This window comes from Stigmatopora argus, chromosome 9 (assembly GCF_051989625.1).
Source record: "Stigmatopora argus isolate UIUO_Sarg chromosome 9, RoL_Sarg_1.0, whole genome shotgun sequence".
Taxonomy (NCBI): domain Eukaryota; kingdom Metazoa; phylum Chordata; class Actinopteri; order Syngnathiformes; family Syngnathidae; genus Stigmatopora; species Stigmatopora argus.
In genome coordinates, this window is record NC_135395.1 from 8,801,354 (window position 1) to 8,822,805 (window position 21,452).

The following is a 21,452-nucleotide window of genomic DNA, read 5'->3' on the forward strand; positions in this document are numbered from 1 at the left end:
GGCCAATTCATGCACTTTTTTCAAGATCAGTAGATGAAGATCTTTCTTAAAAAGTTCAGCCGATATGATTAAGATGTCAAATCAAATCTATCTGGCTTCACCCTGCGCGCACACACAGGCGTTTGTTGCGGTGACACCACCATGTTGGCTACTTCCATGGCTGGCTTCATCTCCCTGGAGACGGAGGATTGCGCAATCGCACACACACACACTAACACGAACAATTATCTCTCATTCAAATGTGTGAATTGTCTTCATCGTGTCAGGGGAAAAAAATCGGCATCCTCACATGACCCTTCGCACTCATCACGGTCGAGACGAAAGTACCCCCCCCCCCCCCCCCCCCCCCCACACACACACACACACACACACACACACACACATACACACACACCCGATGGTGCTCAGGGGCTTCGACATGTGATGTAAGTCGGGGAGGGAGAGAGATCAAGTGTAGCGGGGTTGTATCTTGGAGCAACAAGAGTAGCCTGCGTTGCTTTCAAATGCACTCAAGCACATCCGTGTCTTTCTTAACTTGTTCACTGCCATTGACGAGGTTAGATGTCCAATTCAATGAGTTCAAAACCATGAAAAAATGAGCACGCGGTCCTATAGTGGGGTGTCTTTTTTTTAGAATTTTGTTGCTTAGCATGTCTCCGTTCTCAGATTGACCTTCCTTTGTGGAGTTTGCATGTTTTCCCGGGCCTGTGTGGGTTTTCTGTGGGTACTCCGGTTGTCGTAAAGGTTTCAAAATGAGTCGGAAATTTTATATAGTATTATTGGTTTGCTCTTATGCTTACGGTAACTACACAGTATTGATATTGGATGTTGGGTTCCAACTTAGGGGCAGTCGTCATTGCACCATTTCATTTGGTTCCTGCGGTTCCATCTTCAAGATGGCAACTCACTTCCTCAGCTGCTTCCCGCTGTCACCGCCCTCGGGAGGTGAGGATGCAGCGTCTGCAGGCCGGCGTGAGGATGAGTGTCATGGAAACAGTGCGGCTAAAAATATAGCGTGCATCACGCGTGTTTCCTTCCTGCACTCGCGGATGAAAAAATCCCAATGAGAAATGTCGGGAAAAACCCCACAGATTTGGGCAACAGTTCAATAAGGAATGGTGCTTTGATATATGAATGTGGAACGGACATATTGTGTTGTTGTTCCGGTGACCAAAAAACAGGCCCGATTGTGTCATGTTCACAAGATCAGAATTGAGTAAAAGATTAAGTAGTAACTCATTTGCATTGCATTGAATAAATCAAAGGCTACAAGAAGAATATATAGTTAATTGCTAACAAAATATGCAGCGTTTCACTTTTTTCCCCGCGTTATGTAGTGTGTGGTTTGAGAGATACTGTCCTGTTGCCAGGTAGAACAGGTTTGAGCAAATGTCGTCTTGAGGTGGATTTTAAAGCGCCACGAATTGCAGATTTGTTTTGCACTCAAGGCTTAAAGAAGTATCGACGTATAGTCGTATGTCTCATCAAATAACCGAGTGGAATTATTAATTCATCGCAGACAGCTTTAGCCGTTTGTCTGCATTTTAGCGAGAGGAGCAGACGGGGAACGCTTAGCGGCAAATTGTTTTCGACGTGTCCGTGTCCTCGTCGGTGTCATCTCACATTTGTCAACAGTTATAACAAAGTGCCTGTGAAAGTCATCACATCGCTCTCAATAATAGGGTCTCCGAGCCCTTCCTTTGGTGGTATTTCTCAGTAAATAATGTATGAAACCTGAAGACTACATTTTCCTAACAGGTTCGTTAACCCATCGGCCGCCATTGACGACGCTAAAACTCTAATTCATTTTAATGGGGAAGCGCAAATTCCTTGGTTCTGCCAGATCAGGATTGGAATGATTTTAAAAAAGCCTGCACTTGAAGTCGCTAATGCAAATCAACACTGGTGGAGTGTATTTATATGTAAATTGTCATTTCATTGGCATAATGAGGCGAAGCATGTATTGTGTGATGTCTTTAAGTATGCAGGATCTGTGCGACTGCAGCTGTAATCACTGCAGAGTGGAGATGGCTGTGTGCACGTGTGTGACGGCTTTGCTTGTTTTCACTGTACGTTTCCACGGAGCCAAATGGTGGCGTGATTCCGCAGGAACAGCGTGCGGCGGCGCGGCTCGGTGTCAAGGCGCAAAGCCTCATCAATTTGCTGATTGGTCATAAACATCATGGATGGGAGTGTGCACTCCAGGCCGCTAGTGGGCAGATTCGGGATAACTGGAATTACGCGCTGAAAGTATCATTGGGAAAACGGGGTCCAAATGTTTACAATACATCAATCATTTGATTTCCATTTTTCCTCTTAATGTTAAGCATTTATTAGATTAGTTTAGATTAGATTAGATTAGATAACTTTATTCATTCCGTATTTGGGAAATTTCACTATCACAGTAGCAAGAGGGTGGGAATACAGACATTTTAGACATAAATAAATAAGTTAATAAATAAATAAGCGTGTTGCTGAAATATATATATATATTTATATATATATATATATATATATATATATACATACACATTATATTGTCTTAATGTTAATGTCTTATCGTGTCAAAATTTATCATGTATTGAGTAGGGGGAATACAGACACAGGAAAAGACATTTTTGACATAAATAAATAAGTTAATAAATAAATAAATAAGCGTGTTGCTGAAATATATATATATATATATATATATATATATATTAGATTGCCTTAATGTTAATGTCTTATTGTGTCAAAATGTATCATGTATTGAGTATAAAATAAAACTATGACTTGTGACTCCATCCTCAAAAAGTAAACAAATGTTCTGATAATACTGTGAAATTTCCCTGCGATTTTTATCCAAGGAAATTATTTTTCTTTTAATCTCAAAATTATGGCCATTGTTAAGATTCCCCCAAAACATATCTCAACCTTATTTCTAAATTGGACTTATTTCACCTCCATTACAGTAAGCAGTTTCTTTTAATGGTCTTTTTTCCCCATTTGAACTAATATCCTGAAATCAATAGAAAACTTTATTTAACAACTCTTTAGACTGGTATAAGTTTTATTGTCTTGTAAGATTTTCTCTAAAAATTTACCAATTTTTCCCTAGGTACCCACTATTATAAATCCTACGATTTCAACTTTAGTGTAACCTCCAGCAATACTAGGTGTGTTGCACAGCCAACTAGTGGCCCTGGCATGCACAGCACCCCATTTTTATCCATTGCCCCGACTGACTGACTCACTAAGATGCTCCAGCAAGTATTTTGAGTCAATCCATTTTGGACGTGGAGCATATATGGCACTTGCGGACATGTTTTGAAGCGGCATGCGAACGTTTGTGTGACTTTGACAGTCGGTGCACCCCCTGAGGCCTCCATTCGCACGTGATACGTTTAGGAAAAGACCGCCGCCGTTGTGTGTGTGTACGTGTATGCGAGACAGCTGTTTCCAGCCATATCCTTTCAACCTCTACCCCATCACCCCAACACACACACATAGGCATAACAACACACATTTTGGCACCCCACTTCTTCTCCAGAAGATCTCTGCCCATTCTGGCTGGCTGCGATCGAATTTCAAAACAAAGCTACCCCCTCCCCGCTTTTCTGGCACCAACTTTTCCCACCCCGGATGGAGGGAGCGGGCTGTTTATTGACAGTGACACCCCCAAATTTCCAACACGGGTAGGATTAGATGAAATTTTCCCACACCTCGTCGCCATTCTGGTTTGCGTGTGTGGAGATGCTTGTTTTTGGGGGCGCCTTTGATGTTTAAAAGTCAGGGGGAGGTCTCATGAGATGTCGGGTGGGGAGCGCGTCCCTCTGGAGTACCCGATGGAAGCTTCCAAAAGGAACTTCCATTTTTAGACGTTAAGCCGAGGGAAAGAAAATGGAGAGTCACTTGATGTTCTGCTTTGAACTGGAGAATGAGTTTGGTAACAAGACGGTCTTTTTCGAGTGAACTTCACCAAAACGGTACCTTTGGGTATTAGTAGTCATGTTGACACGCCCGTTGGGGCTTTTCAGCAAGAAAACAACATTTTCTTCCAATAAAAGCCACGCTGGGCTATAATTTGCAGGTGTCCACTGAGGTCACGGGTGGGTTACAACTTATGTTAGCTGACTTTGGTTGGGAGAAGTAACATTAAGCTGGTTGTCAGCCAATAGCGGAGGCGCCGTCATTTTCACGATTTTATAGATGCATTTTCATCCCATGAAGTTCTCTAAAACAATAATGCTGAAGAGTTGTGGGCTCTGTTCTCAAGTAGGGGTACTCGGACATTTCGTCGAAAGACGTTTGGTCCCCGGACGTTTGGTCGACCGGACGTTTGGTCGCCGGGTTGTTACTGTTGAAACCTGCTCTCAAAATTATAATCACGAGAGAGAGAGTGAGTTTAATATCGAAATATCTAATATCAAAATATCAACAGTAAACTCTGTCATAATTTGACCGCGAGCGAACCCGGCGTTCTACCAAACGTCCGTTCTACCAAACGTCCGTTCTACCAAACGTCCGTTCGACCAAACGTCCGTTCGACCAAACGTCCGGTCGACCAAACGTCCGGTCGACCAAACGTCCGGTCGACCAAACGTCCGGTCGACCAAACGTCCGGTCGACCAAACGTCCGGTCGACCAAACGTCCGGTCGACCAAACGTCCGGTCGACCAAACGTCCGGTCGACCAAACGTCCGGTCGACCAAACGTCCGGTCGACCAAACGTCCGGTCGACCAAACGTCCGGGGACCAAACGTCCGGGGACCAAACGTCCAGGGACCAAACGTCTTTCGACGAAACGTCCGGTCACGCAAGTGGTTCACCAAAATATTCCTATACTGCTTTCTTAAATGGACTTGGAGGTTCGCTTCCTCTATTTCAGGCTGACTTTTAGTATTTTTTTTTCTTCATTATTATTTCTTTTTTTGCAACAATTGCAAAAGACATTCACAGTGTGTGAATGTCTGCAAAAGACTTCCCCTTTGGGTGATGTATGTCTGTGTATTTTTTTCTCACAAAATCTCAACATTATAGATGCCTTTTTCTCCTCTTTCCCGCTGGTTTAAAGAGCCGTGACCACACGGCTGAATGCGTGCACGCGTGCACAGCCCATTGCACAAACTATTTTTTTCTCAGTTCCTCCTCCATCCGTCCTCGTCTTCTCCACTTGCTTTCCCGGTGATGCGGGTCCATACTCCTCTTTTTCTCTACAATATGTGATTGTGTATGGGTGTCCGGGCCATTCCGATTAAGCCATTGCAGTATATGATTTGCTTATTCTGCCCAGATACACGTTCTTCCTATCTCTATTGTAGTTTAAAAGAAGCATAGCATGGAGAAAAATGTGGATTAAACAGTGAAATACAGTGTTTTAAAATATCACTCTTTGTGAAGGACATCCACCGGTTGATTATTTTGGCTATTTAGGACACAGGGCTGATGGGAAATGGAGTCCAGCTGTCAAATCTGCCTTTTCACTGCTTTCTCATCGGCTAGCTCCTCTCGTATTTCCTTCACGTGTCATATTGCTTATCTCCGAGGTTCCTGGAAATCCTACCCAACGACCTTGACAAACGGTGCTCGTGTGTGTAAGCGACAGTGCGCGATAAGCGTTTTGCGTGCTGTGGGGCAACAAGGCATATTGCAGTCCAAACGAGACAAACACAGTTTACTGTCAAAAGAAATGTATGTTTAACATTATTAGAGCTATAGCAGGATATAAAGTATGGAAAGCTGCATTTTATGTATTTGGACACTTGGAAAGATTGAATATGTTTTTTTTATTTCCTTGAATTTCACAACATACAAATGAAGATGTGATAGGGCCTTGGCTAAGATTGCTGCGCCACTGAGTTCATGAATAATTTGCATTCAAGCAGGAATTTACCGTGGTAAGCATCTCGTTAACAACCGTGACTCTCATGGTTTTGTGGGCAAAATATTGGAAGGGAAATCTTAACAATTTTATGACTCAATAATCCTGTTAACCTTGGAGACCAAAATAAATAATAACAAGAAACGGCTTCCCACAAATTAAAGAGAAAAAAAATCTGTCCACCCACTTCAAATAGATTTGATGTCTAAAATACCAAAAATATAAATAGTAAAAATGTGTTCTTCCTCTTTCTTAGATGCAGCCTCACACTAATTAAGTGACCATAATACAAAGTGGTATTCGTAGCAGGAGGGAAAATGTAACGGCTTATATTCCGGAAATTACGCTCATTAGATTCTATATGAAGCAAAAGGACTACTAATGGACTACAAAGGAAAAAAAAACATATTTTGCAGTCCGTTTGCCCAAGGTCTTTGTCATTTATTGTCAACCCGAGGCGGGATGGCGAGTTTAACGCCACATGTGCACCAGCCGAAGAACGTGACAGAAAGAAATCGTGGAAAATGAGAAGCGTGGCGCAGTAACGAAGGAACGTGGGAGGGATGACGCTTGTTCTCGCCCGTTGACTCGTAATGAGCTTGTTCTCTCGCTGAGACCGATTCCAAGCGTTTGACCTCCTCTTATAGCAAGGACACTTTGCCTGCGTGCATTAATGCGGCAGGAGTCATTTTACTGTATGTACACTATGTAAATGTCTAACCTCTAGTGTGTTAATATCTTATCGCATGCAAAGCTTTCAGTGGTTGTTCAAATCATGTTTTAAAATATTAGTACTTATTGCGAGCCAGCCTTCTAGTAATCTTAAATTCACTAGCAATTCATGCTAATTTTTAACAGGTTTAAGGCCTCTCAAGGTGCCATACAAGTTATTGTGTTGTTCTTCTTGTGGACACTAACTTGGAAGTCCTACTCAGCCATTTGTTAAGTGATCATTTTGAAACTTGGTAGCTTTTGTAGCATGGCTCACTATCTACCAATCCTCAGAAGCTGATTTTTTTTGGATCGGGGCTGATTAATTAACCCTTTCAGTGTGTGGCTCCAGTTTCTTAACTAGGTCTACAATGTCTTGTGTGTCTTGTCTGTCTTGCTACTGCAATAAAAAAAAATCCAGAATATGGGATTAAATAAAATTATAATCTAATCTAATAGTCAAAATCAAAAATAACAATAATGACTACTTTTTTATACTAATACACAGGATAACAGTAGGTAGTGTGTGTGTGTCGAAGAGATCATCTGTGTGTGGCAGACGCTCCTCAAGTGAGCGGCAGCCTGCCAGGAATAAGTCATGAGACCCATGCATGAGCTAAATTTAGAACTATACACACACACACACACACACACACATGCACACATGCACACATGCAATGGCAGCCAATGGCAATTAAGTAGCAATCAATCACATACTTCTGAATATTATGTGCGTACGTATGAGTGTTAATTTTCATCCTGTGTTTCTTCTTACTTTATGGGTTGGCAGCCACGTGCAAAATCACGAGTGTACTGCTTTCCATTTCCTCGAACCCTTTCATGCAGGGATTACGATTTTTTTAACCCTTTAAAAAGTTATCTTATTTCAATTTTACAACTTTTGACAGCTCGAAAAGACATAAACCAGGGGGAGAACAATCCTAAGTGACAGAGCCGTTGATATGGCGGTATGACGTTTTGCCGGTGAAGAAAAGCCGATTCCCGAGCTCAGGAATGAGAGCGTTGTGGCCCGATGGTTTGGGTGACGCCTGCGAGGAAAAATACCTGTCAATCATTTGGCACTCAGTTGTAACCAAGGTTAAAAAACAAACCACAAGACCTCAATGATTTTTTTACATAATTCCACGGGATGACAAACATACTTCCTTACTTACCCAAATTTCTCGACTAGAATTTCCTCTGCTTTGAACCCTGCGATTATACAGTCCAGAGCGGCTTATATGTGGATTTTAACAGGCCGTATGTCTTTAGTCGGGTTGTCAAGACCTGAAAACCAGTAAATACGTAATGTCCAACACTAACATATCTACTAATGATTAGCTGTCCGGTATTGTGTATTCCACGCTCAAGGTTTAATGTGTAGATGTGTGCGAGGATCGATGGCGCTTAGATGTCATGTTTAAACCGCTTCCTGTCAAAGTGACCTCCAAGAATGGTGAGGGACTCGGCTATCTTCAAGTGCTGTGAGAGTGTGTGTGCAATTACAGTGAAGTTGCTCCCTCATCACCATTCCTCAACGCTTCACCTTCGCGCAATTTGACGTCAGATCACTTATAATGTATAAGTGCACATGCGGAAAATGCACTATGCTGAGTAGTTACTTTTTACTCCTGCTCTAAGTGAAGCACTTTAATGTGCTAGTGTTAACTTAGTTAACCATTATACTAAGAAGTGTAGTACACCTTAAAATGATTGTTTTTTGGTTTTCAATACCGATTTTGCTAACCGGATGTGTATATTGAGCGATACTAGGCTTTTTTGAAAACAAAAAGGTAAAAAGATATTCCCTATTTTTATGTGGTGTAGATAACAATGAATGACGATGTAACTTGAGACTTTAAAATGCTCCCAAAGGGAAAAATACTGTGGCCTTATTTTTATTTATTTATTTTGTTTGTTCACAGTCAGTACATAAGCTTAGCTCTTGTCGACTTTTTGTTTAAAGTTGACGTCGCCTTATGGAAAAAAATGGCTGTGGGGGTCAAGAAATAAGGGACCCGTGACCTTCTATTTTGCTTTGCTGACCTTGTGTGACGCCCTTTCAAGAGTGTGTGTTTAGTATCTGACCTCACGTAAAATCATGCCACCACATCTATTGGATTTCCCGCATGCGTGGATCAATATAAACTCTCGTTAATGGAGAGAACTCATTGGCTGAAAGGTCACATGACGGCCGTGTATTCCAGCGGTGCCCGCTTTTTCTGCCTATATGTATATTTAGAGCAGTATTAGAGCGTCTCACTCAAAATGTGATAATTGTATAAAGTTCTACTACATATGCCGCCTCGCTATATGTAGCATTGCTTGCTCATTACAACCTAATTTACCAAAGATAGGTTTGTCACCGATAGGACAGAAAGAGGGACGTCAGGACAGATTTGGGTCTGTCTTTTATTACTGTAGAATTTAGAATAATTCTTTGTGTATGGCAATGCGATTAATGGCGGTTAATTGTAAGAATCTCATGGCATTGTTCGGAGTGTCTGATGTCAATCCTACCGATCCTCTGCGCATTGTCGTCATCATCATAGTTCTTGGCCAAAGGTAAGCGTACCATGGAGGAGAAGGCGTTTAAATTTAGCAGTGTGGGACGTCGCAGTGGGGCCGATCGGCCTTTCCACGCGGACGCTCTTCTTTTAGCGCCGTTAGCACTCGTGCGTGCAGGCAGCCGAGCTATAAATAGCGCGGCTTTCATTCGCCGTTGTCTCAGCAGTGGCGTTTGTTCTCTATCTCTCTTTTTCACTGTTTCCCAGAGCAGAGTTTGACCACACATGGAATAGCAGAGTACAATGACAAGATGATTTTAGTCATTATGGTTCGTTTGTGCAAGGTGGATGCTGTAAAGAATAACAACCAAGACAAGTGATCAGATGTTCAATTACGTGGTGGATTTGGGCTTTTGTCTGGATTAATGCGCCGTCATTTATCACTGTTAATTAGACGTGGATTATAGACAACAAGCACCCAGGATCTCTTCTATCATGTTAACACACGCGTGACTCCATCTCCTGTGGTTTAAAAAAAAAAAACTAAATTACTGCGGTCTAGAAAACTAGATCTCAAAAGTACATATTGCGTAATTATTTTGTATTGCGAGTGGGGGACATGTCCCAAATTTGTATTCACCAAATTCATAACGCACAGATTTATTGTCTTGAGCTTGTCTCCTGTATTTAATAGTCATATTGGTTCATTTGCTAACATGCTGAACTCCTCCTGAACTCGAATATTCCCTGGAACTTTTCGGATTCAATAACATCAAAGGTATCAGTACTCTTCATGCCCGTTTGCTTAATCGGCCATTTTTTTTCTCTCCTCTTAATGGCCCAGTTAAGCCCTTGTATCACAATCCAAAGACACTCTGATGAATATGTCCACTGAATGCTTGCTATTGTCTTTGAGGAACACATTACGTCCAGGAAATAATAACCCCATTTTTTGTTTTATTATTTTTCATCCCTTTCTGGCACGGGCAGCTTTTCGTAAATAATCACAGCATGAACTGTGTCTGACCCCCATCGCAAACCCCCTTCCAAAGTGGGGGACTGCACTGCATCTGAAAATTAGGATCCACTTTGGTCCTGGCTACTTTTGCATCACTCAAATTTGCAGTAACTGAGGCACAGCTTTGTCATCAATTTAGGTAAATCATCCATCCATGCCATTTAAAATGGATTGGACGTCCGAAACTGTCAATGGCTGTCTATTAGTAAACTGGGTTTGAATGGAGGTGAATCATTTTCAACTTTACAACGTTGACTTTCATTCCTTCATTTTCCATTCCGCTTAGCCTTAGTAGACCAGTGGGGGTGCTATGAGGAAACTGGAATACACAGGGAAAACCCACGCAGACCCTGGGAGAAGATGCAATCTTTACACAGGAAGAAAATTGCTTCTAAATTCACGATCAATGTCATGACTATGGATGGACTGTAAATTGCCAAAAACTAAACACTGCTCAATTATTATATCTACATGTGTGATTGAAGTGAGCGAAGGAAAGGACCAATCACACGTGGGTGATGCTTCTAATAGGATTGGATGGCGAGGCCTCTGCAGAGGACTGCGCCTCACATTTGGGCAAGGATGCATGCTTGGCGAGATGAAAAAGGAGAAGAAAGATGGCGCACGTGAGCGGGCCGGGATGTGATCGGCATGCTAAGAGCGCGTCAGGCGCGCCCACGATTGCACGCACGTGCACGTGCGCACACCTGCACGAGCAGCTGGAAGGAAATGAAGCAAAGGGAGTGTCTAATGGAGGGCGACCGCTCTCTCTTTCCCCTCGCCCTATCTTCCTCTAAGTCACGACTGCCTCCTTCATTCTCTTTATTGTGGTACGGTGACGCTATTGAACAGTTACAGGTATATTTTTTCATCTTGAAGGATGGGCGATCATGAAATGCTTGCTTCAAAGCAAATTGGATGTTTTAGTGGGATTGTTCATATTAGAAATGAAATTTCATTTGACGTTAAGTGCAATTGAATTCCTCCCATTGGAAATGGATTGGATTTGTCGCCCTCAATAATAGCCAATGAATTAAGACAATTATAGTAGATCATTTCGGCAGCATCCTGTTATTTCTGTAATTAAACACTAACACCTTTTTAAAACAATACTACTTTGTGGTTAGGGATTTTTTAGCACATATCGCTATTCTTAATGGCATCATTTAAAGGAACGGGCCTAGTCACATGCTTTATTGTAGCAGCAGACATGTTCTCATCTGGCGTACAATAGCGCATTCATCTTTTTGTTGTCTGTAGTCTAGAAACAATGTACAATCCAGGCTGTACTCTGAACGTGTTTTTTTTTTTAGTTGTTACTTAACTACTTCCATTTTGTGTTATCTAATGTCTCTAGTATGCCACACTTTTCCGGTGGTGTCACCTACTTTGCTTCCCTTTTTTCACAGCTTCACAATGACTCGACTCAATGTGCCATGTGTGTCAATGACTCGAAGCCATAAGGCTGTTTGCTTCCTCCGTGGAAAATCACTGCTACAACAGTAGATGGCCTTTGATTCTTGTCATTGTGTCAATATGAAATAATGCTTGTGGGAAAGCCTAACATAATGGGTCTTTGGTTTTGCATAGTGATTTTTGGTTCCCAGCCATGAATTCTCCGACATCAACATGTTGCCGATGCCATCGCTTGTCTGATGGCAGGATTCCATGTTTCTATGTGAATTTGAATGATGACTTCTTTTGGTTTTGTGTGTCCAGTATGGAGAGGAGGAGGTGTGCTCAGATCGCCTGGATACGGATTTTCCCGACATCGACCTCTCCCAGTTGGACACCAGCGACTTTGACAGCGTCAACTGCCTGGGCGAACTCCAGTGGTGCAGCGACCAGGCGGCGGACGCGTCGCCGGTCTCCATCCGATACAGCAACCCCGACGAGCTCTTTGAGGTAAACAGTGGCCATTTTGCACTAGAAGTTCTGAACCAAAATTACTCATGATTTTTTTTCATCCATACAAGTTCTTAATAAGAATGTGCCCATCCGATCACTGGCGCAATCACATTATTTTCAAAAAATTGGAATCGGCTGAAGAAAAACTTCAGTTTTTAGAATGTATTTATTTCATTTTACTCATGAGGATTTGCTCATTGTCTACCGTTGACGGCGCTGGCGTTTGATTCAAATTCGATTGGACAGCAAGTGAAAAATGATATCTCAATACCAACCAGGCTTCCCCAGGTGATTCACAAGCAAAAAAAATAATAATCGGTGCATCCCTGGTTCTTAAGTTATTCATACGCACTGACCTTTGATCCAATGAGGCTAATTGATCGTTTGTGTTCGCGCTACAAGGTTAACGTGAAGTTCAAAAGTATTTTCCGCCGCGTTCCAGATTGAAGAGGAGAACGCGGCACTGCTGGCCGCTCTGACGGACAGTTTGGACGGCATGGTGGACTCCGAGGTGAGCGGCCTCTCCGTCTTCCCCGCCCTGGGAGACGACGAGCCCGAACAGGACGAGAAAGACCAAGAGCACAATCGCCATCTTTCTGTCAGCGCAAACCACTTAAAACGCTCACAGGACAGCGAGGACCCCTCACTGGTAAGACCACTTTTCTGTTGCACTCTTTCTATTTTCTATCCGACTAAATTTGAAATCAATGGCAGCCAATGGCTTATAAAATAAAATGTGTTTTTCCTCTGCCCAAGTTGCACCCTCCCATCAATACGTTTATTGCTAGTAAACGTCCAATCTGTTTGAACTGGGATGAGGTAATTGCTAATAGATAGTAAGTCAAATGGTAAGAAAACAGTAGCGTCGTATAGTACAGAAATTACGGTAATTGGAGTTCACAAGGAAAATCCAAAATTAAATTCAGACAAATTTCTGGTGACATGTGGTCGTGCTAAAACAAAGAAATATCAGACTATTGGAATTTTTGCAATCCAATATCATATATACAACATTTCAGTATCGATGTTTACTTTTACCATCCCTACCAAAAGCTCATTGGCCCGTATAAATCCATGAATAAGCCACAGGGTTCAAAGCGAAGGAAAATATTAGCGTGGAATTATGGTAGTTTGTTTCACACCAACTTGCCTCTCTCACTTTTTACACATCATTGTGGGATGCCTTACCAGACCCCCCCTTTTTCTCGCGGGTGCCCCCTTCAGTTATTCCCTGAAGTTCCAAGACTTCCAGGAATTTAATTTTATTTGTCTTGTCCTGGACCCATGTAACCCCGTGGACGCTAAATATCCTCCATCTTGATAGTCTCCTGCCACAATGCTAACGTGTTCTCTCGTAGATGGACTCTAACTCATCATTCACAAAAGTTTAAAAGACTTTAGTGTGCGAATCCTTGTGCTGTAGCTGGACTACAAAGATGCTTTTGTTCCGAATGGCTGGAGCGTAAATATTCCCTCAGCTTGACCATTTGTATGTAGGAGCCGTTCTATTAAACTCCACAAACGTAATTAACGGGCTAAGTCAGATTTTTTTCTTCTTCCGAAATGTAATTTTCAAACTCTAACGAGGCTAGTCAAAAGTATCAAAAAATGAAAATTTGTATGCGGATACAATATTTGAATGCAAAAGTTTTAAGACTCGCACGAGAAAGGTCAACATAAATTTGGTGTCATGGAGTCAATTGGATTTTGCGCTAGTCTTCATCGATATAGTGGATATTTTTGCATTGTTACCCCATTGAGGGCATTAGTCATTGTTCATTCGCTGCCCGCCCCTTCCTCTTCAAAAAGATTGGGTGTCTACTAATAATAAATGCATCTAAATAGAGCCACATGATTAGATTTCCATGCATGTCAATGTACTTGTATGTATGTGGTTCTAAGATGGATGTACTGGATGGATGTCTGTCTAGTGCTCTGTGGGAGGGAAATTGAGTCACGAGACTAGGCACCCTTTACCATTTTACCATTTTAGACAAGTGGAGTAGTCACACAGGCACATGTATAAAGTGCGTAGGCAAGGTGAAATGCTCCGGGATTTTGTTTTGTCCCGAAACAAGAAGTCTCATGATACCATCGTTTTTGTGTTTTGACAAAAAACAAGTGCAGCCCAAGCAAGCCCTTGGCTGACATTGAGAAGTCAATAGTATGGCTGACAAGCATGGACAGCTAGTTAATGAGTTACATAGCAGCAAGAATGGGAAGCTAGAGAGAAAACGATTAAAACGTCAAAGTCACTGGGGCTTCAAATAATACCATGTTGGATTTAAAAAAAAAAATAAAACAGTCCTTAACTTATACATATTTTCCAAAATGTTGTGAAAGAAAATCTACATCAATAAATTATTATTATTATTGATATACATATCTATGTACATTTTTTCCATAGCTTTATCTCAGGTTAGCTGTCCTTTGGCCCTGATGATGATAGTTCCCTCTATTGTTATGAATGTGAACTGCATTTACAAATATACATTCATTCATTTTCTGAACCGCTTTATCCTCACTAGGGTCATTGGAATTTCTTTCTGGAGTGGGCTTCTTCTCCCTGTGCCTGTCTGGGTTTTCCCTGGGTCCTCCCACATCTTATGCATGCATCCCAATGTGGATGCTAGGCTGTTTGAACACTCTAAATTGCCCCTGTATATATACTTTATATAGGTTGGTGCATTTTATGGAGAGGTAGATTGATCGGTATAGTAGGAATGGGAAAAAGGTAGTGAGGAGAGTTGAATACCAATCAAATGTAGGCTATCAAATGGGCTTGAGTGTGAGGCTTGGCGTACAAGGCTTTCATTGATGTGCCTTAGGATGTCTTCCAGAAGGAAGCAGCCTGTGTTTGAGAGGCCCTGGATGCTTCTGGAAAGCTCTGTGTGTGTGTGTCTGTGTGTGTGCGTGTGTGTGTGCGTGTGTGTGTGTGGCCCAAACATACACATAGCTTTGGGATACTTTTCAGCATCCTGAATGGAAGCTACCTCATCATCACCATCATTTGTGCCCTCTTAGCCAAGTTGGCTGGCCCACAAAGTCATTTGACCCACAAATTCATATTCATTTTTTTTTTAGCCAAACTGAGAATGCTCGTCTTTTACAAATCATGTATAGAGGAGGACAAGATTCGTAGTAGACATTTTTTTCTGGCCAGGACTCAATTTGATGCGGTCACTGCAGGGCTTTAGGTAAGGAGAAGGCCTTGTATTTTGGCCACTCTCCTCTCAGTTGCTTTCAGTTGTCTCAAGCATGACGTCGGATTTCTCATTAACCTAGTTCCGCCCCATTTTACACGTAATGAAGCCTTAAAATGGCCCAACACGACATCTCTAAATTGGTTTAAGACTAGAACCAGACTACAACCATACTAAAAGCCGGTTTATGACAAAATTAGACAGATTAGAGCTATAGTAACAGACTACCATGAGATGAATACGTGATTAGAATTAATCTGCAACCCGAACAGGAAGCAAAGAGTGCTCCCGAGTGGGATCCTTGGATTTCCAGTCTTGTCTGATTGATTTTTTCTTCTTCTGTAAATATTCATGAGTGATGGCGATGATGATTTGGATTGTATCACTAGTTAAAGATCCTGTTGCTGACTCCACCCAATGTACCTGCCGGAAAAGATGGCTCTCAAAGGCATCGCTACACCAACAGAGGATTGCACCCACGGACGGTCCGACCGCCAGCTAAAGTGAGTATAATAACCCTTTCTGTAATCTGGACACTAGACTAGGTAGAACATTAGGAAAGATTAGAACACCATACCAGAACCGCATCCAGAGTTATTTACAAAAATGGCCAGGTGTCTTTTAAACGGTCACTTTTGTTGTTGTTGTTGTTGAGACTGAGTCTAGCAATTCTATTAAATTAGGCTGTCTGGGTAGACTTTTAACATCATTGCGTGGCACTTCAATTTCTTTTTTTTTTCCCCTTGCCCAATGACAATAAATGAATATAGTGAAAGAGGCTATTTAAATTCCAAACACAGCCAAGCTGAACATGTGAGGGATGTCTTTATTCACTTTTCAATTCGGCTCTTCAGTCATCAGGAACAAAAAAACAACAGCCCAGACACCTCATTTTAGACGTGAGTGTGGTGCAGAGAGACCGGTCATTGCTCATCAACAAATGTGGCGGCAGGGGGGACCATGCAACTGTTCTGTGCTCAATGATTGTGGCACTGTTTGTTCAGATTGGCTCAGTAAAAGCTGGGTCAAAGGTAAGAGGCGAAAACAGGGACAATTATTTAACTTATTTGATTATAAGTAGTAGCTATATTGGAGATGCAGACTAGTCCAGATTAGAATATGACAAGCATCAGATTTATACTAAAAAATACCAAACTAGTCCCCACACTAAAAAATAATACACTATCACTGGACTGCAACCAGAAACTAAATACAAGTGGATGAAAACCAAACTAGCTATTAATTAGTCTGCAATAAAAGAGGCGGCCTTTTGCAGATCAGCGTGTGATGAATGGGTCTTAATGAAGCAACCTGTGTACGCCCTCTCAGATGGACCCCTCTCAGATGCGAAAACCCCGCGCCGTGCGTCCGATGGGCCGCCTGTGCACCGAGCTCCATCGCCACCTCACCACCGCCCGACGGGATTCCGAGGAGCCCCCGGCGGCCGAAACGGAGGAAGAGGAAGACGACGAGGAGAGCGAGTCGGAGGACGATGACGACGAAGAAGACGACGAAGAGTCTTCCGGTAGCGAGGCGGAGGCAAAGCAAGGCGAGCCCCCCGCCGAGCCGGCCGAACCTCAGTTCGCCTCGGAGAAAGAACTCCGCTCTGTGGTGGAGCTCATCACCTACATGCACACGTACTGCGTGCCCGTGCGCAAGCAGCAGTTTCTGGAGCGCAAGGACCCGCCCAGGCCTCGGGCCCGGCACGAAAGCGCCCGCCTGCCCGTCACAAACTCTCACAGCCGGGTGGTCCTGGTATCACCGCCGGCGAGCGGCGTTCCCGCCGGCGGCCCTCGTCGGCTTCCCTTCGCAAGGCGCAGGCAGATAAAGACTGATTCGCTTCTCCGCGAGCTCCTGCAACAAAGCGGCTCCTTCGACGTCAGCAAGCCTTACGGACCGCGCTGTCCACCTTACACCCAAACTGGGGCAGGATCCCCGCCTTGCCATCGCCCAGCTGGTACCGGCACCCCGAAACCGGAAATTTGTAAAGACCCTTCCCTGCCCGATAGAAGAAACTCCTCCTGCGAGATAGCGCCAATCCTTCCCGAGGCGGACGGCGGGTCCTTCTCCGTCCGTCGCTCCAGGCGTCTGGCCTCCTTCCCCAGCCGCTTCGCCAAAAGGATGCGACCCGGGCGGGGGAGGGAGCTGGACACGAAGGAGGAGTGGGATGACGTTCGGACGGCGGCGAAGCTCTCGCCGACTCAAGCTGGAAGCGGGACTACCACGAAGACGGTATCGCAAGACGACGCAACCGAGTCGACCAAAATCTGCTGCCACGATGGTGAGCTAGGCCACGCCTATGATTCCTTTTTTCCAGAGTTGTTGTTGTGCCAATGAGCTTTCCACTTGAATAATCTGAATGGAATGGCTGTTAAGTGACAATATATTCTGAAAGTGGTTTAAGATTATAGTTACCCTAATTTGTTGGACTATAATCCAGTCTAGCCTATTCTAGATTCTTTAATAGAGTGGTCAAAATAATTGAAAAGTATCACTACTTACCCATCATTTGTCAAATTTTATTTTGCACCACTCTATAGTAATGGAGGATGTTTTTGCATTTTCCTTGTTAATGAATTGTTATCTTGTTAAAATAATGGATCTACCTAGTCATTTTAATGTTACCTTTCTCTTGTAACACAGCCTAAAGAAAGTTGTTTTGTAAAAAGGCACGATAACAACAGGATATGTTGAATCATAGACGCGTGTCAACATGTTTTGTGGACACGTTTTGACAAGCGAGGCATGACTGATGAACGTTGTGATTTTGTGATGTGAGTCAGTCATGTGGCGAGAACAAAACGCATCATGTCACCCACCCACCGCCCACAAGTACACCTTTTTTAACGTTTTAATTGTATTTTTTTGTGTGTTTGCATGAACAGAGAAGCCAGTCTGCCTGTGTCTACCCATCAACGCTAGCAAGTCCACAGGGTGAGAATTTCTCTGCTTTGTCACGTCACACTCGCGCTGTCCGACTGTAACATTGTTATTTGGGGGAGGAGCCAATGTTTGCCAATTGGTAGTAGCCACAAGCAGCCATCTTGTCATAGGAAGTTAGCGCAGATCCCCAGACTTAAGAGACACTTGCATCTGTGGAAGAATCTTTAAAGGAGTTCCCTTTGAACCCCTGAAGGAGGTCTCATCATAAGAGTACTTGATGTATAATGCATAATGGCAATACTGCATCTATTTTAATGCATAGGACTTTGCAAAGTTGTCAGTTCTTATTCCAACAGACGGATATTGATGCCTTCTAATCCAAAACAGATTGTATTCCGAGATGCTTTAATGATTCCGAGTGTAATCGGAGCCCAGAAGAGCACGTCGTCATCCCCCTCTCTTTTCCACATTAACCTCCCGCCGGCGTCCCTGGAGCGTCTCCAGCTCGCTCTGGCCTCCACGCCGAGCGCGCCCACCCACCCTGGCGCCGCTCCACCCTTCACATTAATCTGCCTTTTGCCAGCTCCCTTGGCTTTTTATTCCCGCGGCCGGCGTGCTCGTGTCTCCCCAAAATAACAAATGGGAGAAGAATGGCGGTTAGGACGGGCCTGCATTTGTTCGCTGTGATAAGATAGGAGGCATCGCGATGAAACCTGACACAGGCTTTTCTCCTTGTGTGTTTTCCAAAACTGAAGAGAGTTCAGCAGCAAGACCTTCGAGCAGACGCTTGGGGTGGATTTGTGTGGAACTGCAGGTAAGATTCAAGTCCTTGAAATATACATAACTATTTGATACAAGTACCGTGGTGTGATTGTGTGCCATGTCTTCCGCAGGCTTGACCCCGCCCACCACGCCGCCTCACAAGCCGGTAGAGGACGACCTCTTCAAGCCGTCTGAGGCTAGAAAGGGCGACCCCTCCTCCATCCACGCATCCGTCCAATCCTCAGCCGGAGGGGTCGGCGGCCTCCGGGGCACCTGGCTGAACCGTGCCCAACAACGTAAACTTCCGGAGCAGACGGAGCTGTACGCCCAACTGCGGCGCATGGGCCAGACCGGGGACGCCGACGCCTGCCCGGGCTTCGGCGACCATGACTACTGCGCGCTGAGCCTCGGAGAAACCCGCAAGCGCAGCATCGCCATGCTAGGCAGCATGTTCCAAGGGTCCCGGAAACCTAAGGCCAGCGAGGCCACGGCAGAGAACGGTGTCCAATCAGAATCGGGCGAGCCTGTGACATCATCGCCGCCTTCCGACTGCCAATCCGCGGTCGCCTCGCCCCCTGCCTCAGAGGAAGAGGCGGAGCCCTCCTCGGTGTCTCGCTCACCCTTGCCTACCCTCCACGTGTGTCCTGACTCTCCTGCCAGCAAGACCGATTCCAGGTACAAATTTCACTGACGATATCATGATTGACTGTGTGTAGTCCATCGTATCAAGGCGGAGAGCAATTGCCAAATATGGGTGGGAACCTTTAGGTACCTCCCGATGATTCGTGATACACTCATGATAACAATCATTTCACAATATGGCGCTACAACTATGATTAATCCTTCCGTCGTATATCAATTTACGATCCTCCACCAAACAACCCATAGACACTATTCGGTACTCGGACGTTTGGTCGACCGGACGTTTGGTCGACCGGACGTTTGGTCGACCGGACGTTTGGTCGACCGGACGTTTGGTCGACCGGACGTTTGGTCGACCGGACGTTTGGTCGACCGGACGTTTGGTCGACCGGACGTTTGGTCGACCGGACGTTTGGTCGACCGGACGTTTGGTCGACCGGACGTTTGGTCGACCGGACGTTTGGTCGACCGGACGTTTGGTCGACCGGACGTTTGGTAGAACGGGTTCGCGAGTCCCGAGGTTTGAGTCACGAGACTTTCATTTGTTTAACCCTAACCCTTTTCACTCAATGTTAAATAATAGTCATTAAATCCCTATTCACCCAATGTTAAAATCTATCAATTGCATGCAAACTCGTTCTACCAAACGTCCGTTCTACCAAACGTCCGGTCGACCAAAAGTCCGGGGACTAAACGTCTTTCGACGAAACGTCCGGTCATGCACTATTCTAGTAGAACGAACAACTTTGCCTCTCTATAGTCAAAATGTATCGGGCGTCAGCCAGTGTCGATGGCTGCCAATAGACATTAATTTTGGTCACCTGTCAAATCTGTTACTTCTTGTTGTTCACCTACTTTTCTTCCCTCCTTCTCCCAGTCCATCCCCTCACTCATTTTTGTTCCTTTTTTCCCCCAGTGAACACTCGGAGATATGCCCGACTGAGGAGCAGGGCAACAAAGCCAAATCTGATGAGGTACACAATGTTCCTGTTCTACGACAAAGTGAATCACTACACTGCAACATCTGCAATGCTAAAACCCTCCCACGTCCATCTGTGTGTTTTCTCCCGCCCGCTGCGGACCGTTGCCATGGTTTCCGGACTGCCAGGAGAGCTGTCAGGTGTTCTACATCCACAACCTGCCCAGCAGCATGACCCAGAACATGTTGAGGAAGCGCTTCCAGGTGTTTGGCACGGCCGACGAATGCAAAGTCATCATCTGTAATGAGTACGTAACCAGCCAGACTTAGTACTTTTCAAGTCATTTTTTACACTAGAGAAACTAGAAAAGCTAGTCTCATGCCCGAGGAAATCTTCCGCTTCGGTTCAAAGTGCTTATTTAACCATCTGCTGGTTTTTCCAAAAGTACGCTGAGTGGCTTGACTGAGCAACATGCAGTTTAATAGTTATGCATATAAAGAGGAACACATTTTCAGCCTCATGGTTGAATGCAGCAAATTAAGGCTCATTTTGATCTGATTGATGTGACATCTAGTGATTATTCAGAGAAAACTCATACTTGAAATTGTTGTCAGTTTTGAACTTTCCATTCTTATTTAAAGTTAATGTTACATTATTCAACTCACAATATTTTACGATACAACTGATAAATAGGAAAAACAAACTGTTACTAAATGAAAACATTGTTTGTTTTTTGCACTTTTGGGTGAAAATCCAACAAAAAACAGTCTTCCTCAGACAATGGGTATATTTCAGTGTAACCTTACAAATACAGGATTTCCAAAATGTTTGACTCCATTTCATAGGCCAATAGTTTTGACAATTTTCATTGGAATTACCTCAAATTTCACAGTTGTGGAGAAGTTTTTGTGCATTTGGCATTTCTATCTTTTCAGGTTAAGAAATATCATTTTGCATGTTACAGTATGCTCGGAGTCAGTACCCGAAGACAGTGCAGCGTGCCGTCTTTACAGATTTTGCAAAGAAGGCACCAACTAC

The 21,452-nt window shown here is 43.9% G+C and overlaps 1 protein-coding gene across 1 annotated transcript in view; it reads left to right on the top strand.

Annotated features, from left to right (window-relative positions):
* Positions 1 to 21,452, top strand: part of ppargc1b (peroxisome proliferator-activated receptor gamma, coactivator 1 beta) — a 56,517-nt gene that overhangs the window by 16,837 nt on the left and 18,228 nt on the right. Inside the window, exons 2-10 of the mRNA XM_077609028.1 lie at positions 11,816 to 12,001; positions 12,447 to 12,653; positions 15,597 to 15,710; positions 16,537 to 17,488; positions 18,093 to 18,141; positions 18,846 to 18,904; positions 18,984 to 19,527; positions 20,411 to 20,468; positions 20,603 to 20,721. Coding sequence (XP_077465154.1) covers positions 11,816 to 12,001; positions 12,447 to 12,653; positions 15,597 to 15,710; positions 16,537 to 17,488; positions 18,093 to 18,141; positions 18,846 to 18,904; positions 18,984 to 19,527; positions 20,411 to 20,468; positions 20,603 to 20,721 — 2,288 coding nt within the window. The remainder of the gene's footprint in view (positions 1 to 11,815; positions 12,002 to 12,446; positions 12,654 to 15,596; positions 15,711 to 16,536; positions 17,489 to 18,092; positions 18,142 to 18,845; positions 18,905 to 18,983; positions 19,528 to 20,410; positions 20,469 to 20,602; positions 20,722 to 21,452) is intronic.